This window comes from Pristis pectinata, chromosome 24 (assembly GCF_009764475.1).
Source record: "Pristis pectinata isolate sPriPec2 chromosome 24, sPriPec2.1.pri, whole genome shotgun sequence".
Taxonomy (NCBI): domain Eukaryota; kingdom Metazoa; phylum Chordata; class Chondrichthyes; order Rhinopristiformes; family Pristidae; genus Pristis; species Pristis pectinata.
The window spans coordinates 3,275,067-3,298,329 of NC_067428.1; the positions used below are offsets into that span (position 1 = coordinate 3,275,067).

Consider the following 23,263-nt stretch of genomic DNA (forward strand, 5'->3'; position numbering starts at 1 on the left):
TGTAAAATGGAGATGAAGTGGTGATACCTGAGGAACTGCAAAGCAAGTTTGTGGAAGAACTCCACATGTAGTTGGTAACTAAAGTATTTGTGTATTGACCAGGAGAAAGCCGTGGATGATATGGAAGACCTGACCATTAGCTGTATGTCAGGAGAGTAGAACACAGCCTCGTATATCATCTGCCTAGGTCTGTAAGTGGCTACAAGACCATTCCTGTGTAGCTATTAAGATTATCTGGAAAAGGTGTGGACAATCTTTTGGTATTAGTCTACAGGCACTGTCGGTGGTTGGAGCAAAACTGAATAGAGTGAAGGCTGTGCACCACCACAGCACACACAATAGAGGAATATCTTTGTCTCATAGAGTCCAGAGCGTACATCATCTCAAGTTGAACAATTTATGGAAGGCAATTTGGAATGAAGCATCATTTCACTTCTACTTCCCACCCAAATGAGGAAGCAGAAAGATCAATTTGCACGCAAAGAATGTTTTGAAGATCAGGTCATGGGAGGGTGATTGAATGTAACCACAAATGTCAAAGCAGTGTTTCTTCGAAGGATCCTACATTCCACTGATGCACTGGAGACTTGGGACATGATTGAGTCTTGCTCAGCCTGATTGGGAACAATAAGGGGAGGAAAGGCAATTCACAGCGTGTTGGAGATAGAAGATGGTTTATTGTAAAAATAATGGAGTTGTACATTCAAAGAATTATCTCATGCAGAACTCAGAGTCCATGTAGACCACTTGCTTTTTCTGTATGATACAGAGAGAGAAGCATAGAAGGCTGTGTGGTCAAAGGTATTCCATTCATGAATCCTACAATTTTTCATTTAGAAGCAATCCATAATATTTCTGTGGAGAATTAAGATGATGCAATATCATTGGACTCAGTGATAGATGCTGCAGCATCTGGTAAATCCCTGAGTTTAACATAAGTAACACCAGAACCACTGCACTGATCCCGGAGAATGTGAAAGCCTGTATAATTTGTAAATACAATAAACTCTGATAATTTGGCATGCTTGGGGCTTTGTTGGAGCCAGATTAACAGATTTAATTCACTTTTTTTTGTTGTTACACAGTATTAAAACATTTTCCAGTGACCCAGCTAAGTTTAAAGAGAGTGTGGGAAACGGGCTCAGTGACTTACAGGGAGCTGGAGGGGAGGGTGGGAACCAGGGCCCCGGTGAGCTGGAGGGGAGGGAGGTGGGAACCAGGGCTTCTGTGAGCTGGGGGGGAGCATGGCAATATCTCTTTGTGTGCCAGATGCCAAACTATCAGGACTTCAGAATAGTTGGATAGTGGATTCTCAGAGTTGTACTCTGTTACTAAGCCATACTAAGCATACTGTGTCTATGTTACTAAGCCAGTTGGCTTAGTTTTAGAAAAGGGAAGCAGTCTGTACTTGTGTAAACAATAATTGATACTATACAGTTGTCATCCCTTTGAGGGTTTTGTCACATCACTGACCACTCTCCATGCTGCAATAACATGTAACGATGCAGTGGCCTCTTGAATAAACTACACGCATCATTTGAGCTCCTTGTGTTTCACGTGTATCAGTCAGTACACTTTATGTGGACTTGGCAGAGGTTAAGAACCCACTGACCACACGTATTTCACACCATTTGTGGATGCAAACGTTTAAAGCTATCACTGGTAGCCATTATGTCAATGCACAGATGAAAGAACCCTGATGTAGTTTGATGGAGATATGGTATGTCTTAGATTCCCCTCTCTTAGTTTTGCTGAAAAGTAAAAGCTGATTTCAGAAAGATGCCACATTTTACCTCTTTTTGATTTTCTTCACTGAGACAAGGTTATGTGTTGATATGCATTAGAGATTTTCCTTCCCAAAGAAGCAAAACCCTGACAAACTTGGTGCATTTTACTTCCTGATAAAAAGGTTCATCGAGGGAATGTTGGGGAAATTACCACAAAGTTTAACTTTCAATATCCAATTCTGACAAAGGGTTTTCTTTCCACAGATGCTGCCTGATCTACTGAGTATTTTGAGCATTTTCTGTTTTTATTTCTTTTAACTTTCATCCATGAACTTTTTCTCATAACACTCAGGATGATGTCCATGCAGGTCTGAGTCCCTGTACCATGTTTTGAGTTGTGAAACAGTTTCCATTAGTACCTGGAGGTCAAACAAATTAAGAATATTAACTTATCTACTGATTATTATGGTCTTTCTTCCCTGACCACTGCCCTATAAAGCACCGAGAATCCACCATTTTCTTCCTTTTCTATTGCTTCAGTTTGACATAGCTTTTGAATATCCATTATCTTTTGTGTCATCCTGCTGATCTTGGTGCTCCCAGCTAGAGTATAGAAATTTAGGTGCTAATATGTGAGATCTTTTCATCAAATAAAATGAAGTTGTAACTCAAGCAATCATATGATTTTGCAAATTTCTTAAAAGAGTTGTGTTCTATCTCTCGTGGGAAAATGCAATTTTTGTTTGTATATGCAAGATGCATATCTTTCAGTAAGCGAGGAAATTCATAGCTGAATAGGGTAATATAAGACTTAAGTCCTGCCCTATTCTGTCTCTCTCAGCAGTTTAACTATGTGTGCTGCCTTTCGGTTGACAGCATGGAGCAAATGACTAATTACAGCTGGTCCACAGTTTCTGCTAACGTGACTGAAGGCATGTGGAGCAGTTTAAAATAAATTCTTTGTTCCCTACTTCAGTTTCTGAAAGTTTTTTATAACATTGCAGAAATTTGTGGAAATAAATAATCCATTATTAACCATTATTAAGTTTTTCTTTGTCAGGCCACCCTTCATTCTGCCCATTCATTTTAGGGCTCCATTCTAAATGCACAATTATCTTTGTTACATTATTGATGCTGCAAAGGTCCTCTCTACTGTTTGATGCTTGGTGCCACTTCCTAAAGATTACAGGTCCTTAGTAAAACAGCTGTGGAAATCATTGCATGCTGTGTGAAAGTATTTAGTCCAGTCATATTTAAGGATTCTACACCAAGAGTTAGAATAAAGGACACTTAAGTAGTTCCCCCAGTGACATAAATAGCAGTGTTAAATTAAGATACAAAGGTCAAAAGATCCCAAGTTCAGTCAGAGTACCAGGATAATTTTGACTGCTGTACTTGTGTCTCAGTACTAAGTGGAAACACAAGAGACTGCAAATGCTGGAAATCTGGAGCAACACATGAAGGCACTGGAGGAACTCAGCGGGTCACAGCAGCATCTATAGAGGGAAATGGGCAGTCAACTTTTCAGTTCAAGACCCTTCATCTGGACTAGCAGCACCTCAGGAGGGAAATGGACAGTCAATGTTTCGGGTCGAGACCCTTCATCTGGACTACACTGAGTTCCTTTTGATGCACTGAGTTCCTCCAGAGCCTTTGTGTGTTGCTCTTGGTGCTAAATATTGGCCATGAATCTGCTCCTGACCACTGAACCTTGGTTGTAAATCACTATGGGTGAGGACACAAATGTTCTTGGCTGTAATGTCTTTTGTGGGGGGTCAAGTTGTCTGAAAGTATTTAATCTCCAAGTTCAAACATGAAGAAGGGGAATTTGGGTCAGGTACTTGGAAAACTTAATTTGCCAAGACTTGCTTGATTCAACTAAGCAAGAAAAATTGAAAGAAAGTATAATAATAATGTGCATCATTTGGGAATGCAGTTAGATTGATTATCTTTGTTGACACTGAAAAGCATGCTAAATTAAATGGGTTACCACTTGTGTTGAATTAACTTTGATTGCTGATCAGCTAATATAGTATGGACTAGGGTTCAAATCTGGTGTTTTTCTAGTTTATACGGCTCAGCTACTCATTAGGTAAACTTGTTGAGACATCTCATGTCTGTTTTGTGCATACTATAACTGTAGTGCTGATATGAGAATTTTTGCAGCTTGTGAACATTGTAGTTCTCAGCCACGATCTGCCAAGTGAAACTGTTTCTGTTTGCTTGGATTTCGGTCTCTTCCTACTTCCCCCAGAAGTTACATCATCCATCCTTGCAATCCCCACTACCCGATTTCTAATTTTATGTTGTGTTTGTCCTATTTGTCTTTGTGGTATTTGACATCTTTGAAAGGATAATCAATTGAAATATGTTGCTATTTATATGGTCAAAGTACACACTTTGACAGTAATTTCATGTTAAGGAGAAAAATCCTTGATTTTTATTTCTTTCAGGCTTGTGTTCTTGAAATGCTTCTTTGCATACAGTATATTTTTCCCCTGAGGAGCAGCATGTGCTGGGACAAATACAGCTTTTAGGAATACCTATTTGTGAGGATGAGCAAATTCAGATCCATCTTTCTATGCTGCCTGACCCACTGAGTTCCTCCAACACTTTGTGTGTTGCTCCAGTTCCAGAATCTGCAGTCTCTTGTGTCTCCATCTTTCTGATGCATTTTATTTCAAGCTTTGTACTGTTTTCATTTGACCATTATTAACTGCTTATGGCGCAGAGGATGGATGAATCCAGGAGACTAGAAATCTAAAGAAATGGAATTCTAAAGAAGTTTAGAAAAACATTTACCTTTAGTCTGATTCCTGGGGGACATTAACCTGGTTTCAACCAGTGCAGAAATCTATGCCTCCAGTTAGGAAAGCTTAGGTCAAAACTAAAGATTTGTCAAACCTAATTAAGTGTTTGGAATGTTTTGTATTATGCAGTTCAGCAGAAAGGGCTCCATCCTTATTAAGTGCCTATGTGGTATTCAGTGAGTGAAAAATACACAAACTCTACTTCACAAAAAGATCACACCAAAACAAGAGCTGCAGCATAAAACTTGATCCACATAAAATCCAATACTTGACAGGTGTTGCTACAGAGTTTTGAACTGACTTTAAAGTGCTGAACTTGATATGTCACTGAGGACTAAGCTCATACTTGTAATGAAGCAGCTGAAGATAGCTGGGTCTAGGACACTCCCCCGAGATTACCATCACCTTTAGTGAAGTAAAGCACTTTGGACGTATTGAAAGGGATGTACGAGAAAGGCACCTTTCTTTTGTTGGACCGTGATCATTTTGTTGTGATTCCTCTTGATTTGTACCAATATCTGGGAATGAAATATTTATTAAGAACATAGGAAATAGAAGAAAGAGTAAATTACTTTGCCCCTTGTGCCTTCTCCAGCATTCAACGAGATCATTACTGATATTTTACCTCAGCACCATGTTCCTCCACTATGTCCCTTGATCTAAAACTCTGTTGATCTCTTTATTATATCCTGTGACCAAGACTCCACAGCCCTTTTGGCTGGAGTTTTCCAAATGTTTACTGCTCTGAGTGGAAAAAATCTTATCTCATGTCAGTGCTAAGCAGCCAACCTTTTGTTTTGGGGCTGACTCCTAGATCTGGACACCACAGCCAGGAGAAACATCAATTCTGCATCTCACCTGTCAAACCCATGAGAATTTTGTTAAAATTAGGTATTTATCTAGCTATTGTTTTTGTATGAACCATTTCTGCCTAGTGCTTGAAGATCATAACCTTTCCTGAAATTTCTGTTTTTTGATAAGTAGGCCATAGTTTAACTCAATTGCAATACTGGAATGAAGCATGTGAGCTACAAGACCAATTGTATACATTCCATCTTGAAATTCCATCAGCTGATAGGTTCCATATTGAAACCTATCATCCTGAAATCCAATCCTCTCCTTAAATTCTATTTAATGAAAAGTTTTTTTCATGCCAAACTTGAATGATGTGGTGAGTTTGAACAGAGGTTCAACCCATGATCTCACCAGAGCAAAAATCTCTTGAGATCCATGGGGAGCAGCAAAAATTTGGCATCCAAGTCCAAAGTATGTCTTCAAAATTTTAAACATTTTAAACTTCATATTAATAAATAATCATTACTTGTCAGGATTTTAGATGTCTAAGCATTTTCATTTGCAACAACAGCATTTTATTGTATTACTGAATTTTCATTCAGGATTTTTAACAATATCTTGTAATTAGGTGCAATGCAACATCCTTGACAGTTTCTGCAAATTTCTTAACTTTTACAGAATATTCGGTTTGTTCCTGAGCATTGTTTGCAGCAGTGAAAATCCCATTTTCTAAGTCACATGTCACATAAAATACGAACAGGAACAGGAGTAGCTTACTCTGCATTCTGAGTCTGTTCTGCCAGTGAATTAGATCATGGCTCATTTGTTTGTTGACTCCACCTACCACCTTGTTTGCATACTCATCAATACCCATAAGTGACCACAAATCTGGCAGGTTTGTTCATGATGTGTCAGCTTCCCAATCCTCCCTTGTAAGATGTGGTAAAAGTTGGGTTACCTGAAATTTCACCAATTAGAGTACTCTGACTGATGGAGGGTCAGCATTGGGCCAGCATTAGATTAACCAACATCTGTCACATAGGACACATACTGGATAACAGAGCTTTTTCTGTATGTGAGAAAGGGTGTTAAGACATCAGTAAGTGCAACTTCATAATATTTGGGATAAATGGCAAAGAGTGCATTACTTAAGTTTTAAAAATCTACAAAAATCCTCTTTTTTTTCTGTAATAATCTGGAATATATTTGCCCAGAGATAATACAGATTTCTTAGTCAAAAAGTTTTTTATATTAGTATTTTAGAAACATTAAAGGGATAGACATATATATACAGGAAAATGTATGTTTTAAAAGTACATTTATAATGTTTTATTGTGATTATATGCTTGGAATCAATTTGTCTCTTAGCTCTTTTTCAAAAATGCTGATCATTTTAAAAATAAAAGCAGTTGGAAGTGTGTGTACTTTTCTCTAACCCAGGAACTGTGCACAAACAAAATTGAGTGTGGGGAGTTCATAGTTTAAGAAGTATCCAGCCCTTGAACCCAAGTGCTTATATTTCTTAATTTGGATTTGTCTTGTTTGAATTTCATGGGGCTAGAAGTTGTGAACAGGCTGCTCCTTGTGCTGTACATACATAAGCAAACTCTCAAAATACAAAAGGCTTAGTTACACTAGCACCTGAATATTTTAAGAAGTGAATAAATTCCAAATTTACGCAATTACTAGGTGTGTATTTGCTGTTGTTGTTTGAAAAGTTTGTTGACCCATTGTATTAATAGCCATGATTCAAGCTACTTTTTAGAAATGTATGAATTCATTTCTTTTTCCTCTCTGCCGTACTGAGACAGAACTACTTTCATTCACAGCATCAAAGAAATAAATGCCTTAGGAGGAGGCCGTTTGGCCCATTGTGTCTGAGATGGCCAGAAAATATAGCTATTTAGATTAATCCCACTTTCAAGTTGTTGATCTATAGCTTTTTTGACCCCTGGCATATCAAGTGCTTACCTAGTGTTTTTTTAAATGTGATAAGATTTCTGCCTCCTTCACCCTTTCAGGTGATTAGGTTTCAGACCACCAGCAGGCTTTGGCAGATTTCTTTTCCCTTAACCTTCTGTCAATGACCTTAAATGAATGCCTCTGCAGTTATTGACTTACAGGAAATAGGTACTACCTGTTCAACATATGTAGGCCCCCCAAATTTTTATACACCTCTTCAGTTCCAAAAGAAATAATTCCAGACTAGCCAAACTCTCTTCATAACAAAAATTCTCCAGTCTTGTAAAACTTCATGCACACACTCTAGTGCTTTGACATTTAAAGTGCTAAAATACTCAAAAGTTTCCTCAACTACCCCTCACCTCCCCATCTCCTTGAATGTGCAAGTCACCCCGATTGCTGGGCTGTTGTCTATGAAGCACGTGGAAAGCCTTGTCTGGAGAGCAGATATGGATAAACTGAGAGATAGGGATGACATCCTTACAAGAGACAGGGTGGGAGGAGGTATAGTTGAGGTAGCTGTGGGAGTCAGTAGGTTAATAGTAAATAGTGTATAAGTTTTCATCTCTCATTTGGCCCAGGCATTCCATTGGTGTCGTCCCATCCCTGGGTCAGCCACTCCCTCTGATGTACCAGTTATTGGATCATACTAATTGGTGAAGTTCTAGATAACCAAATTTTTACCATATCTTACAAGGGATGATTGCCAGCCACATCACCCACCTGGACTTCTCCACTCCCCTGACCCACTCCAACCTCATCCTCTCCGAGCGTGCAGTTCTCCGCTCACTCCACACCAATCCCAACCTCATTATCACACTCGCAGACAAAGCCAGTGCCTTTGTGGTCTGGTGGACTGACCTCTACCTTGCAGAGGCTAGACGGCAACTCTCGGACACTTCCTCATACCTACCCTTGGATCATGGCCCCACCACAAACACCAGGCCACTGTCACAGATCTCTCATTAGGAAATCTCCCCTCCGCACCCAGTAACCATTAGGAAATCTCCCCTTCCCACCCACATCCAGGACACATCACGTGCTCTCCACTATTTTAACAGCTTTCAATTCACTGGCCCCCACCACAGCATCTTTACCATGGACGTCCAGTCCCTATACACCTCCGTACCCTATCATGGAGGACCTACGAGTTTCTGTTTCTTTTAGAACATAGATCCAACTAGTTCCCCTCTAAAACTCTGCTTCGCCTGGTGGAATTTGTGCTTACCTGAACAACTTCTCTTTTGATTCCCCTCACTTTCAACCAATCAAAGGTGTAGCCCTGGGCACTTGCATGGGCCCTAACGATGCCTGCCTTTTCACTGGCTACGTGGAGCAGTCCTGGTTCCAGAGCTACTCTGGCAGCACTCCACAACTCTTTCTCCGCTACATCAATGACTGCATTGGTGCTGCCTCCATAATTTGACACTCCGATATTTCTGATACTTCTTTCCCTTTTCTGGATCTCTCTGTCTTCATCTCAGGAGACAAACTATCCACTGACATTTACTACAAACCAACTGACTCTGACAGCCAGCTAGACCACATCTCTTGTAAGGACGCCATCCTTATCTCTTAGTTTTTCTGTGTCTGCTGCATCTGCTCTTGAGTTGAGGCTTTCCACTTCAGGACATCTGAGATGTCCTTTTTCAGGAAACATGACTTCCACTCGACTGTGGTTGATGGAGACCTCACCCACAGCTATAGCATTTCCCACTCTTCTGCTCTCACCCTCCCCTTCCCCCAGAGAGAACAGAGGTGGAGCTTCCCTCCCCCATCTGTCTCCCTCTGCATATCAACCTGTCCTCACCTGGATCCACCTATTGCTTGCCAGCCATTGCCTCATCCATCCCCCTCACCTCTTTATACTGGCTACCTCCCCTTACACTCTCAGTCCTGGTGCAGGGCCTCAAACCGAAACGGTGACCATCCCTCTGCCACCACAGATGCTGCCTGACTCGCTGAGTTCCTCCAGTAGTTTCTTCATGGATGCTGACCACATGTATTGCCCCCAATACCATGCCATTCAATTAACCTTCCAGTGGCTGAGCTTGAAATCTGAATAGGTCAGTACTATACCTGAGAATATGTGAGCCTTCAGAACTATCAGTTTCTTCTTTTCTACATGAAACTTGTTTTATGTCATTTCAATTTTTTACACCCTTTTCTATCCTGCCAAAAAAAACTAAGACTTTGCTAAATTTTTTTTTAAATGCTGATGCTGGAAATCTAAAATCTGGAGATACTCAGCAGGTCAGGCAGCATCTGTGGGAAAGGAAATAGAGATAACATTTCAGGTCCAAAACACTTTGTCTGAACTGGGAAAAAGAGAAAACAACTATGTGGTTAAAATGTAGAATGTAGTTATGAGGAGAGTTTGGCTAGCCTGGAATTTTTTCCTGTGGAGCTGAAGGGAGTTTCATTTGAGGTGTATAAAACTTTCTGTCTTCAGCATTTTCTGTTTTTATTTAAGAACTTGCAAGATGTTTCAGAAGTTCTCTTGTCCACCATGAAGCAGTGGGTTGCCTTTGGGTCCTTGTTGAGTTTTATCACTAATGTTTCAGTTCACACTTCAGTGTTTATGAGTTCTTAAAATTCTGAATGCTTTATAAATGATCCTTCCGTATCTCGAAGAACAGTTTCCACTGGGAAGTATCAAGTCTTTGAATGGCACTTCATAACAAAGCTTTAGAGCCTGCTTACACATTTATTCCATCCAGCTGAATTTCCTCCTGTCAACCTGTTATTAAAACTTCTATTCACATCACCAGTGGTATGGGAAAGCACCAGGTTTTCATCTGTTGGTGAAGATACTAAGCTGGAGATTTGAAGCATCAATTTTTTGATGTAAACAAAACAAATCAAAAAGACAAGCCAAATTTCAAGTTATGGAGGGGCCCCAAATGTGCTTGAAGGTTGTAAACATTCACCACGTAGGCAACATTGTGGTGACTTAACAGTTGTCATCATTTTAGCATTAAATTCTTTCGAGCTGGTTGTAGCTATCTGGCGTGGGAGTCCCAGTTATTTGGTATAATGTGATAAGGCCTCATGACCACAATTTAATGTGGTAACACACAACGCCGTAAAGTTCTGATGGTGGCGGTGTGCTAAGCCAAGCCGCATGTTACGGGTTGTGTGTGTTATTATTGGGGGACCGACACCCATCAGAGCAAAGTTTCAAACCAATAAAGATAATCGTTTGATCATTCACCAGTCCCAACAACAACAATTTCCCTAATAGTGCAGATTTAGTCACCACTCACAATCCAGGTCAAAGTGCACTGCTTTTCTATAACAAATTGGTTCTGAAAGATGGTTTTTGTTGGGATCCAGATAGTGCAGTCCAGTCTGGATGTTGGCTGACAGGGGAGGGATGGCAATGTAGGTCTCCCTTCCAGCAGCCCGAAGTGAAAGCTTTAATCAATCTGTCCAGTTTTGCACATGTTCTTGCTTCAAATTCAAGCCAAACTTTTCTTCTCCCTTCACATCTGACTCTTACACATGCAGACAGATTTTTTAAAAAACATTATGTAGTGCATGAACTCCCTTATGGGGTTTCCATGTTTACAGCGATTTTGAAATGGTGGGGGAAGGGGCAGTGTTTTCTTTTCGCTGAGACCTAGAGGGAGTATTAAAAACAAAATCTCTACTCCGCTATGAATAATGAAGGTTTTTATGTGCGTTCTGATATGAGCCCTGGCAGTAGAATGCAATGATACTTGGTTGTTTTGATCTTCTTCACTCAGTAGCCACGGAGTTACCTGTATGTTCTCATTGTGGTATAAAATAGTTTTTATGTTACTTAGGTGAATGTTTTTCTTACACTACGCAGTGATTGATTAGAGATAAGTACATCTTTTGTGGATGACTTAAAACTATCATTACATTTGTGCCTTCACATTTTTGTTTATTGTGTCATGGCAGTTGGGGGTGTGGTGCGTAATAGGGTATTTTACTTCTTTTCTAGCAGCTTGACATTCAGAAGAGAACTAGCATTTATGCAGTGCCTTTCAAAGTCTCAGGGTATCTCACAGTACCTTTTGATGTGGGGTTACGTAGAGGCTAAACATGCAAGTGATGGTAGTTGGGCATCAAGCGTCAGCCAGAACATGAGAACAACTCACTTGATCTTTCATTGGTACTAAGGTACCATCTTCATCAGATCCTTGTCATCTGAAAGACAGCAACTCTGCCAGTACATTGGAGGATTAACCCAGATAATGTGCTTTGTTTTTGAGTAAAGTTTAAATCTATGCCGTGGATACTAAAATAATACTTCAGTGAATGAAGCAAATGAAGAGTACCAAGGTGTCCTTTATGAGCCTGAACTGCAGTTATTGTGAACATAGAAGCATAACAGTCCCAAGACTTGGTCTCCTCAGCATCTAAGTAAACACACTTATACAGTTGGCACTGGATGATGATCAGGAGTAGAAAATCCTTGCTCACCGAATTGAGGGGACCACCTCAGTGCTTTTTGTTCATTGTCCTCCAGATGACTAATGCACAACCCCAGAAGCGTTACGTATGTTCACAACAAGTACTTCAGAGAAAAGTGAAACATCTTCACAGTGTTGGCACATCTATTGTAATCACACCTTCAGTCAGTATCGTTCATAATTGTATGCCACTTCTAAATATAGAACAACACATCATCATCGTAGATCAGACCTGTGTCGCATTCAGGCATAAGCAGTTCTAAATTTTGTTCTATTGATTCACTTTTTGGGATCTGGGTGTTGCTAGCAAGGCTCAATTTCATTATCCATCTTTAATTGTCCTCGAGAAAGTATTGATTAGGTGCTACCTTGAACCAGTGCAGTTCTTCTGGTGAAGGTAGACCCACATGCTTTTGAGCAGGGAGTTCCAGGATGAAGGATGGGGCGATATGTTTCCAAATCAGGATGGTGTGGGGTTTGAAGTGAGGTGGTGTTCCCACGTACTTGCTGCTCTTGTCCTCCTTGGTAGTAAAGGTCATGGGCTTTGGAGATGCAATCAGGCAAGTAACTGCAGTGCATTATATAGATGATACAAACACCAGCCACTGTGTGTCAGTGATGTAAGAATTGAATGATTTGGATAGTGTATCAGCTGCTTTGACCTGGATCATGTTATTCATTGAGAACTTTTGGGGCTGCATTCATTCAGGCAAATGATCTCCTGACTTATGCCTTGTACATGGTAAAAAGGCTTTTCTGGATTTCAGGAGATGCATTTATCACTGCAGAATACCCAGCCTCTGGCCTGCTCTTGTAACCATGATACTTACTTGTCTGACTCTGGTTGTGTTTCCCCTCTGTGGACTCTGTCTACACTTCCCGCTGCCTTGGGAAAGCAGCCAACATAATCAAGGACCCCTCCCACACCAGTCATTCTCTCTTCTCCCCCTTTCCCATTGGGCAGAAGATACAAAACCTTGAGAACACATACCACCAGGCTCAAGAACAGCATCTATCCCACTGTTATATGACCTCATATGATAAAGATGAACTCTTGATCTCTCAATCTTGTCGTGGCCCTTTCCCTGTCTACCTGCACTGCACCTTCTCTGTAACTGTAACACTATATCCTGCATCCTGTTTTTTTCCCCCCTTTTATACTATCTCAATGTACTTACATATGGAATGATCTGGATAGCATGTGAACAAATAGCTTTTCACTGTATCTCAGTACATGTGACAATAATAAACCATTTACCATTTGATATTGGGGGATCAGCATTGGCAATGCTAGTGGTTAAACTCTGTTGTTATAGATGGTCTTACCTGGTACTTCTGTGGCATGAATATTACTTGCAACTTCTCAGCCTGAAGACCATATGCCTGAAGACCATATGGCAGCTGGTATGCAAAAGCCATCCCATATTAAAAGAAATCATGCATGGGCACCTTCCACTCCTCAGTGGAAGTGGATCATCTTTGATCCCAAGGGACAGCCTAAGAAGAAGATCATCAAGGTCTTGCTGCATGGAGGTGTGGATAGGTTCATTTGCTGAGCTGTTGCGAATAGAATTAGACATTGTGTAATCATCAGTGAACATCACCAATGACGTTATGATGGATGGAAGGTTATTGATGAAGCAGCTGAAGATGGCTGGGCCTAGGATAATGCCCTAAGTTTCTACAGTAATGTCCAAGGGCTAGGATGGTTGTTTGACTCCAGTGACCAGAATGTTTTCTCCTTGGTGTCCATTGACATCAGTTTTAGCAGGATTCCTTGTTGCTACACTCTGTCAAATGCTGCCTAGATGTCAAGGGCAGTTCTGAACTGAAGGTGTACAAGATGATAGGAGGCATAGATCAAGTGGACAGGCAGAGACTTTTTCCCAGGCTAACACGAGGGGGGCATAATTTTAAAGTGATTGGAGGAAGGTGCAGGGGGATGTCAGAGGTAAGTTTTTGTACACAGAGAGTGGTGGGTGCGTGGAACACACTGCCGGCAGAGGTTGTGGGGGCAGATACATTAGGGACATTTAAGAGATTATTAGACAGACACATGAATGATAGAGAAATGGAGGGCTATGTGATATTGGTATTGGTTTATTATTGTCACTTGTACCGAGGTTCAGTGAAAAACTTGTCTTACAAACCGATCTTACAGGTCAATTCATTACACAGTACACACTTACATTAAGTCAGTACAGGATGCATTGATGTAGTACAAGAAAAAAAACAATAGCAGTACAGAGTAAAGTGTCACAGCTACAGAGAAAGTGCAGTGCAATAAGGTGCAAGGTCACAACAAGGTAGGTCATGAGGTCAAAGGTCATAGCCCATCTCATTGTATAAGGGAACTGTTCAATAGTCTTATCACAGTGGGGTAGAAGCTGTCCTTAAGTCTGGTGGTACGTGCCCTCAGGCTCCTGTATCTTCTACCTGATGGAAGAGGAGAGAAGAGAGAATGTCCTGGGTGGGTGGGGTCTTTGGTTATGCTGGCTGCTACACCAAGACAATGAGAGGTAAAGACAGAATCCAAGGAGGGGAGACTGGTGTTCATAATGCGCTGGGCTGTGTCCACAACTCTCTGCAGCTTCTTGCGGTCTTGGGCAGAGCAGTTGCCGTACTAAGCCATGATACATCCTGATAGGATGCATTCTATGGTGCATCGGTTTTGCTAGAAAGTCAGGGATCCAGTTACAGAGGGAGACGTTGAGTCCTAGGTCTCGGAGTTTGGTGACAAGCTTGCTTGGTATTATTGTATTGAAGGCAGAACTGTAGTCAATAAACAATAGTCTAACGTAAGTGTCTTTACTGTCCAAATGCTCCAGAGCTGAGTGAAGGGCCAGGGAGATGGCATCCACTGTAGACCTGTTTTGGCGATAGGCAAATTGCAATGGGTCCAGGTTGTCTGGTAGGCTGGAGTTGATGTGTGCCATGACCAACCTCTCAAAGTACTTCGTGATGGTGGAAGGGAGGGAAGGGTTAGATAGATCTCAAGAAGGATAAAATGTCGGCACAACATCGTGGGCCAAAGGGCCTGTACTGTGCTGTAATGTTCTATGTTCCATGTTCTAAGTGATCCTTGCAAAACTCAAACTGGGCATTGGTGAGCAGGTTATTGATGAGTAAGCGCCACTTGGTAGCACTGTTGATGACACCTTCCATCACTTTGGTGATGATTGAGTAGGTTGGGTAGCCATTAGTCAGATTGTATTTATCCTGCTTTATGTGAACAAGACATACTTAGGCAATTTTCCACATTGTCAGGAGATACCAGTGTTGTAACTGTACAGGAACTGTGCAGGCACAGAGGGTTATTCAGACTGTAGTAGTCATTCCTCTGCAAGCCCTTTAAGATAGTCAGAATAGTCCAGGAGACTGTCGTAACCTATATTAAATTATAGAAGATCCAACTACAAGGGATTCAGAGAATCAGTCTTTACCACATGAATCGGCACAAGTATCAGCACAATATTTCTGCAAAAATGGAAATCTTTTTGATGTCTTAAAGTAGGTCTGGCTTTGAAGAACGTGTGAATAATCGCTAGTCCTCTGAAAGCTGTTTACTTGGTAAACTTTCAATAGTAAAAATATTTTGTGAAAGGCAGGTGGCAAATTAAATATTTAAAAGCGAGGTCATGGATTTAAGACTGTTCTGCACAAACTCCTGTTAGTCTCCCTTTGAACTTCTCGTCATCTCAGATCCTGTGTTGGTATGATCTTGTTTCTCGTGCAAGATTCACCCACTTCAAGGCAAATAGGCATATTGAAACAATTGTTGATGAACCATCTTTCTAGGCATTCAGCCCACCTCCAACGCCTTGCTTCTGCTGAGGTTAGCAACATAAGTATTAGCTTCTGCCTACTGTGGTATATACATCACTACATATATATGCCACTGCACTTCTGGTTCTTTTAGCTTATTGGTAATAATTGAAAATTTATGCTATTGAGATTTGTCTGAGATAATGTGTTGCTGCTGCCTTGTCAGATTTCCTGTTGGAAAAAATGACATTTACTTGCAGATATTTACAGGTCCAGAGTATTCCCTGCAGTTTCAACAAAGGGCGTATTGACTGTAGTGTTTGAGATTATAAATTTAGCTGAATTCTCCCTGCTCAAGCAGCACCTGCTGGGGAAATATGAGGCTATGGTGATCGCACGGTGTGCAGGAGACTTGATCCAATTTGCAATCTTTTCAAGTGATCATATTGCAATGTATGCTGGTTGCTGGGTTAATTAGTTACTGTAAATTACCTCTAGTGTAGATGTGGTGGGACAATCAGGGCAGAGTTGAGAGGTACATGAGAGAATAGGTTGCAGGGAAATTAGTGGGGTGGGGGGCAAGAATAGGGTTGCTTCAACAGTTGGCAGAAACTTGATGGGGCGAATGGCCTCCCATATTGTAAAACATTATGAAGGAAATGAGACATCACTATGAATGGGCAAATATACAGTAAGATGGAGGAAGATCATGTGAACAATCTGCTGTCTCACGTTGACATATTCTTAAAGCAACAGAGACTGCGGTACCCTGTATCAGGGTGATGACGTATCTGAATGGAACATTGAATGTGCATATCTGCATCGTAGTGTTGACCCTGAATAATAATTTGTCCTTTCAGATGCCAAGGTAAGGAGCAATCTTTATTTCTTTACATAGTTAATAAGCAGACACAAAATGTGGTAAGTTAAAATCTGCTCCTGTAAATTCCACTCTGTTAAATTCAAGATCTAAACAAATACCTAGTGCATATTGTTACAATAGTAACAACTTGCATTTATATGGTGCCTTTAAAGTAATGAATGTTCCAAGGTACTTTACTGAACTCTATTAACCAAATTATAAAATCAAAGCATTGCAAGGTCAGGAACCAGTGTAGATCAGTGATCACGGGTGATGAGCAAACAGCACTTTTAGGTGAACTCAGATCTACAGAGGATGCAAAGTCGAATGCCAGCAAGAAGAGCACCATATATCTCAAGAGGACTTTATATCCAACACCTCCCTCTGTAACTGGATCCGTGACTTTCTAGCAAACAGACCGCAATCAGTGAGGATAGGCAACAATACCTCCGGCCGATTATTCTCAACACTGGTGCCCCACAAGGCTGCGTCCTCAGCCCTCTACTCTACTCCCTATACACTCACGACTGTGTGGCCAGATTCTGCTCTAACTCCATCTACAAGTTTGCAGATGATACCATCGTTGTTGTAGGCTGTATCTCAAACAGTGATGAGTCGAAGTACAGGAAGGAGATAGAGAGCTTAGTGGAATGGTGTCATGACAACCACCTTTCCCTCAATGTCAACAAAACTAAAGAGCTGGTCATTGACTTCAGGAAAGGGGGCAGTGTACATGCACCTGTCTACATCAATGGTTCTGAGGTCGAGAGGGTTGACAGCTTCAAGCTCCTGGGAGTGAACATCACCAACAGCCTGTCCTGGTCAAATCACGTAGATGCCATGGCCAAGAAAGCTCACCAGCGCCTCTACTTCCTCAGGAGGCTAAAGAAATTTGGTCTGTCCCCTTGGACTCTCACCAACTTTTACCGATGCACCATAGAAAGCATCCTATCTGGATGTATCACGGCTTGGTACGGCAACTGCTCTGCCCAAGACCGCAAGAAGCTGCAGAGAGTTGTGGACACAGCCCAGCGCATCACAGACACCAGCCTCCCCTCATTGGACTCTGTCTTTACCTCTCATTGTCTGGGTGAAGCAGCCAGCATAATCAAAGACCCCACCCACCCAGGATATTCTCTCTTCTCTCCTCTTCCATCAGGTAGAAGATACAGGACCCTGAGGGCACGTACCACCAGGCTCAAGGACAGCTTCTACCCCACTGTGATAAGACTATTGAACGGTTCCCTTATACAATGAGATGGACTATGACCTCACGATCTACCTTGTTGTAACCTTGCTCCTTATTGCACTGCACTTTCTCTGTAGCTGTGACACTTTACTCTGTACTGTTATTGTTTTTACCTGTACTACATCAATGCACTCTGTACTAACTCAATGTAACTGCACTGTGTAATGAATTGACCTGTACGATCGGTTTGTAAGACAAGTTTTTCACTGTACCTCGGTACAAGTGACAATAATAAACCAATACCAATAGGTACTTTAGATTTGTCGTCACTGTTGTAGAGTAACAATGGAATTGCGTATGTTTATATATATAGTTATTTGTGGAAATCAAACATCCATTGTACTGAACAATAATGTCTGGAATTCAGATGCAAACCTGAATCCAAATAAGCAATTCAAAAGGGAAATAGAGCAAGGTTTGACACCACCAAACTGAGCTACCAAGTGCTCACAGTAACTGATAACATCCTACAGAAGTAAATTTATGAGACTAAGTTATGCAGTTAGGTTTTAACTTTGATAACTGCATGTTAGATCAGGTTGCATAAAACTTCCACGTATAATAAATGAGTTTCGTTTTGAATAAAAGAGTCCAATATTTCTTCCCCTCAGACCCAGCTGTTGGCTGTGAAGTTGGAAACGTCGGTATTCAAAGCCATAGCAAATTCTTTGGGATATTGTTCCGTGGTACAGTGCAGTGTGAACTGAACCTGGTTTCTGACAGTTTGTCAAAATCACGGGAAGGCGAGCTGTGAAGAAAATACAGTTACAGATAAGATGAGGGAGTGGGTAAAAAAGTTGGCAAATGGAGTGTAATGTGGGAAAATGTGAAATTGTTCACTTTGGAGCAAAAACATGATCAAGCAGATTATTTTAGTGGCAGCACTAAGGGCTTTGGAAGTCTGCATACATAAAACATACAAGGCTAGCATAATCAGGAAGGCTATGGAATGCTAGCTTTTATTTCAAGGAGGGTTGGAGTATAAAAGTAGGGAAGACTTTGTAAAAATGTGACAACATTTGGAGTACTGTGAGGTTGCAAAAGGCCTTGGATAATGGTTGGTGGTCTTCCCTGTGCTTTGCTTGGAATTGTCATGCATGAAGACTGTGTCCATTGTGCATCTTGATGGACGGGTCCACACTCTGATTTGAGGAGCAGCTCTTTGGCCGTTGAGCAGAGGAGATTCAGAAGGTCCCGGGAAAAGCAGGGAGATCTCTCTGTAGTTACTACAGTCAAACTTGTTTCCTTTCTTGGAGATGGTTACAGTCATGGCATCTGTGAGGTTTCCTGGTCTATCCTCCTCTTCCCAGATGTTGTCAGAGACTGAAGCTCTTCACATAGGATTTCAGCGGGGATACCACCCCGCTGAAATCTAGCACATGAATGGAGGGATCTGGATCATGTGCAGGCAGAAAGGATTCATTTAATTTGGTGTCACGTTCACAGACATCATGGGCTGAAGAGTCTGTTCCTGTGCCATATTGTTCTATGTTGTAACACTAAATCCATGCACTAAGAGCACCCAGAAGCCCTGGGTAAGCAGTGGAAGAAGTGCACCATCTCACAAACTGTCCACCTGCCCCAGCAGGCACCTCCTGCCCCGTCTGTCCACTATTCTCATCAGCCACCCTGGAACCCTCAGACCAAGTGGAAACAAGTCATCCTCCATCCCCGTGGATTGCCTTGGTAAAAGCAGAATACTGTATACAGTTTTAGTCCCCTTACTTAAGAAAGAGATATCGTCAATGGAGGTGGTTCAGAGAAGGTTCACTAGGGACTGTACTGATTGGAGTTGAGAAGAATGAGAGCCGATCTTGTTTAAACATAAAAGATTATTGGGTTTGACAGGGAAAATGCTGTGAGGCTGTTTCCCTTCATGGGAGAACCCCAAACAAGAGGGTATATTCTCAGAATAAGGGGGCAACCATTGAACACTGAGATGAGGAAGAATTTCTTATTTCAAAGAGGTGCGCATCTTTGGAATTCCTGCCGAGGCTGAATCCTTGAATTTATTCGAACTTGAGACAGATAGATTTTAATCAGTGGAGGAATCAAGGGTTATGGGGAGAGGGTGGGAAATTAGATGGGGAAAGTGGACAAAGAAAGTTGGATCTGCCATGATCTTATTGAATGGCAGAGCAGACTTGTGGGGCCACATGTCGTACTCCTATTCTTAAGATAATTTTAAGTGCAAAGTGTTCAGTAAAGTAAGATCAGTGTACTGGTACTTTCACTTCTGTTCAGTGATGCAAAAGTAGGAACCTGAAGAAAGAAAATTTTAAGACTATATGATTGCAGAAGTGAAATCACAAATTAAACCTTAAGCAAGAATTTCTGATCTTTAGCCCGGCCTTCAATGAACTGGATAAATAAATTAGGATCAATTCTATCTTACCTTGATATTTGATTAGGACAGAATTAAGTAGAAGTATTAAAAAAAAGCCTTGTGGAATACTTTGGTGTTATAAGGAAAAGGAAAACATTGCTTATAGTGCCTGTCATCTCAGAGGGATTGTCCTAAAACACTTTGAAGTGCAGTCACAGTAGCAAAATAGGAAAGGTGGAATGAATTTTGTGCAGAGTTCCATAAAGTTTGAGTGGTCCTAAAGCTTTGTTAAATAAAGTGTTAGGGATAGATTAATAGACCTTAATCATTTGGGCATTGAACTGTGGTTAGTTGGCTGCCACAGTAAAATGGACAGGGTAGAGGTAGTTTAAAAGCAGATTGTACAGACTTACAAAATCTGATAGGTGGGGTAGAGTTAATATAACCCGTAACTGCCAAGATCATGCAGCAGGATTATGTTCATTAGCTTCAACTTGTCTTTTTAATTCATGTGGGTCAGATTCAGTGGTCCACAGAATAATATTGGATAATGTATGGAAGCTGTAGAGATTGAGCAGACAATTCTCCTGCTCCTATCTCACTTCAGGTTGCCCCCAGGTTATGACAGGGTTTCATTCCTGCGAACTGCTCATAACCTGGACAGTTCGTAAGACGGAAATGCAGTCACAAACTGAGTTCCCACACAGCAGAAGATGCCTGCAGCCCCACAGCAGCCGGCAACTCCGTCCCGCCAGTCTCCCAAATGCTTGTTCATATGTATATGCTGTACATAAGTCTGGTGCTCGTAAACTGGGGAGGACCTGTACCGTTGGTGTTCGTCACACAGGTGGTTACTAATCCTTCTATCTCGGTGGGAGTGTGGTGTGTGTTTTGTTATAACAGAAGCAACTTAAACATGCATTAATGTTTTCCCCATTTGTATTTTTCTTTCCAGTTTGGTAATGAAGAGGAGCAGCTGGAATGGGCAAAAAGGGAGAGTGAAAGAGCAGAACGTGAGAGATTAGAGCGGTTACACAGGCAAGAACAAGAAGACCTAGAGCTTGCCATAGCACTCAGCAAAGCAGAAATGTCAGATGTGTAAATAGTGCCATGGCCCACTCAATCAAAAGCATGCGAGCTGTAAGAACAAAGGGCAGAGAAATAGGAAGGGAAGAGGAAATGATTGGACACTGGGTGTTCTGAATGTACTGGAGAGTAACTGGCTCAAAACCCCACTTCTTCTCTAAATGGTACTGAATCAATTACATGGACTCCATTGGAGATGCAGAAGGTGATGATGCACAAAGAATGTACCGTGTAATTAAAAAGGAGAGAGAATCCTTTACCATTCTCAGTGAATCGGCAGTCCCAGCTCTTGTGTTCATGCACATGAAAGACTTGAAAGCTTTGATGCTGATGCTAACTAACTTTATTTGCGATATTGAAGAGAAAAAAAGCCAAACCCCTCCCACACTCTCTCCCAAAGGAAAATGATATAATATATATGTATAAACTGCCTGGTTTGTTAGTCTCTTTGTGTTGCAAAATGCCTAGTGGTATTTTCACAGACTTTAAATGTACAGTGTCCCATTTCATGTTTTATAATAACCCTCCCACACCTTTCCATCAAACATGCCTTAGTGTTACTGCGTGACTGCAGTAAACCCTGGGCAGGAATCACCCTGTTCCAGTGCAGCTTATTAATCTGCAAAGACTTGTACATTATGTCAGTTATATTTGTCTGATACACTGTTGTGTAATTGAAAAACCTATCCAATTTAATTCATTGCACATTTCTTTTCTTTAATATAATAAATGTGAGGAGACATTCCTGTACAACTGGATAATTCAGTGAACTCCCTGAAGTTTCACTATTTTTTGATTGTAGCATAATGAAAATGTGTGCAGAGTAACCAAGTTTTCTCATTGTCCTGTGTATTCTTGTGGTATGCCATATGAACGTGTGCATTCTTTGTCTTCAGTATGATACCTTACGACGTGATATGCCCAGAATTTTGAGCCTTTTGCAAAGAGAACAGATGGAACCTGAATATAATAGAAACTAGAACACTCAGTAGTGAACTGCAGAAAATTGTGAGAAAAGGTATGGCATTGCTCTTGAACTTTGCACAACTGGGATGAAACTCCATTTAGGGTCAGGTGCTACCTATTGTTTAACAACTTTTCTAAATATAATGCTTCCAATACAGAAAGTTGCCTTTGCTACTGTTTGAAGTATTACTTCTGCCATCAATAAGTGGCATTAAGTACTTCTCTGGTACCTGTGCGCTTCAATACACTTCCAAAACTGTTTTTCTTTGCATTTTTAGTTAAAGTATTTCCCTTTGCGTTGTGTGATGTAATAGTGATGAATAATGTTTAAGAACAGCTTCAAAGGTTCTTGATTCCAGTCAACTTGATCTCTACTGTAATATGAATATTCTCTGACCTGTTACTGAATTATCTAATGTTGTTGGTTACTCCTTATCTCACTTTTCCATTGAACAGATTGCACCAGTTCAGCAGCAGGACTCTCAAAGTGGCTGTTAATAATATGTGTAACTGATTAGTCATACCATGAATGATGGTTACCTGGTCATAGCTCATTAACCTCAGCTCATCAGGGGTCATTTGTGCACACTGGGTTAGACAGCAAAGCTGCAGATATTTTTAAAGAGGGAGGAAGTTGCTTCAGGGTTAAGTGTTTGATATTAATAATATTGTAGTTTATTAGAATTGACTGGAATTCTTGTGCAATGCAATTCATCAGTTTAGGACCGCTCAAAATATTCTCACCAGACATGGCTGGAGCTTCACAGGATTAAGGTTTCACTCGTAAGGAACTTTCAAGTTTGTGAATACTGTGCAGAGACTTCCATTTCCACTTTGGCATGCTGATGATGTCCCAGAGAATACCGTTCATATCAGTACCTGCACAACTTGAGTAAAAAGTGACAAGTTTTTGCTTTCTGTCCTTGTCATTGTTGACGTACATTTACTCCTACTTGATATTGTGTGTTACTTTTGCAGTAGTGATTCGATTATTAGAAAAGACTTCGCTAATAGCAGGATGGATCAGAAATTGGCTTAGACAGTAGAGGCTGTTGGTCAAGGGTTTTTGTGAATGAATGCCTATGACCAGTGGTGTACTACAGGGACTGATGCTGGGACCCTCGATGTTTGTTATATACATTGACAATTGGGATGTGAATGTAGGAGGTTCATGGGTGACATGAAACTTGGTGGTGCTGTTGATAGAGAGTCACAGAATGATATTGATGATTTGGTAAGATCAGCAGAGTGTTGACAGATGAAATTTAATTCT

General features: G+C 41.0%; 1 protein-coding gene across 6 annotated transcripts in view; it reads left to right on the top strand.

Moving 5' to 3' along the window:
• eps15l1a (epidermal growth factor receptor pathway substrate 15-like 1a) overlaps positions 1-21,789 on the top strand; it is a 264,285-nt gene extending 242,496 nt beyond the window's left edge. For 5 of the 6 annotated variants that reach the window (XM_052037612.1, XM_052037608.1, XM_052037613.1 and 2 more), the window contains one exon: positions 20,894-21,789. In XM_052037612.1, the coding sequence (XP_051893572.1) occupies positions 20,894-20,901 (8 nt within the window). In that variant the 3' untranslated portion in view covers positions 20,902-21,789. The remainder of the gene's footprint in view (positions 1-20,893) is intronic. The other variant, XM_052037611.1, reaches the window with a different exon arrangement.
• The last annotated feature ends 1,474 nt before the right edge of the window (positions 21,790-23,263 follow it).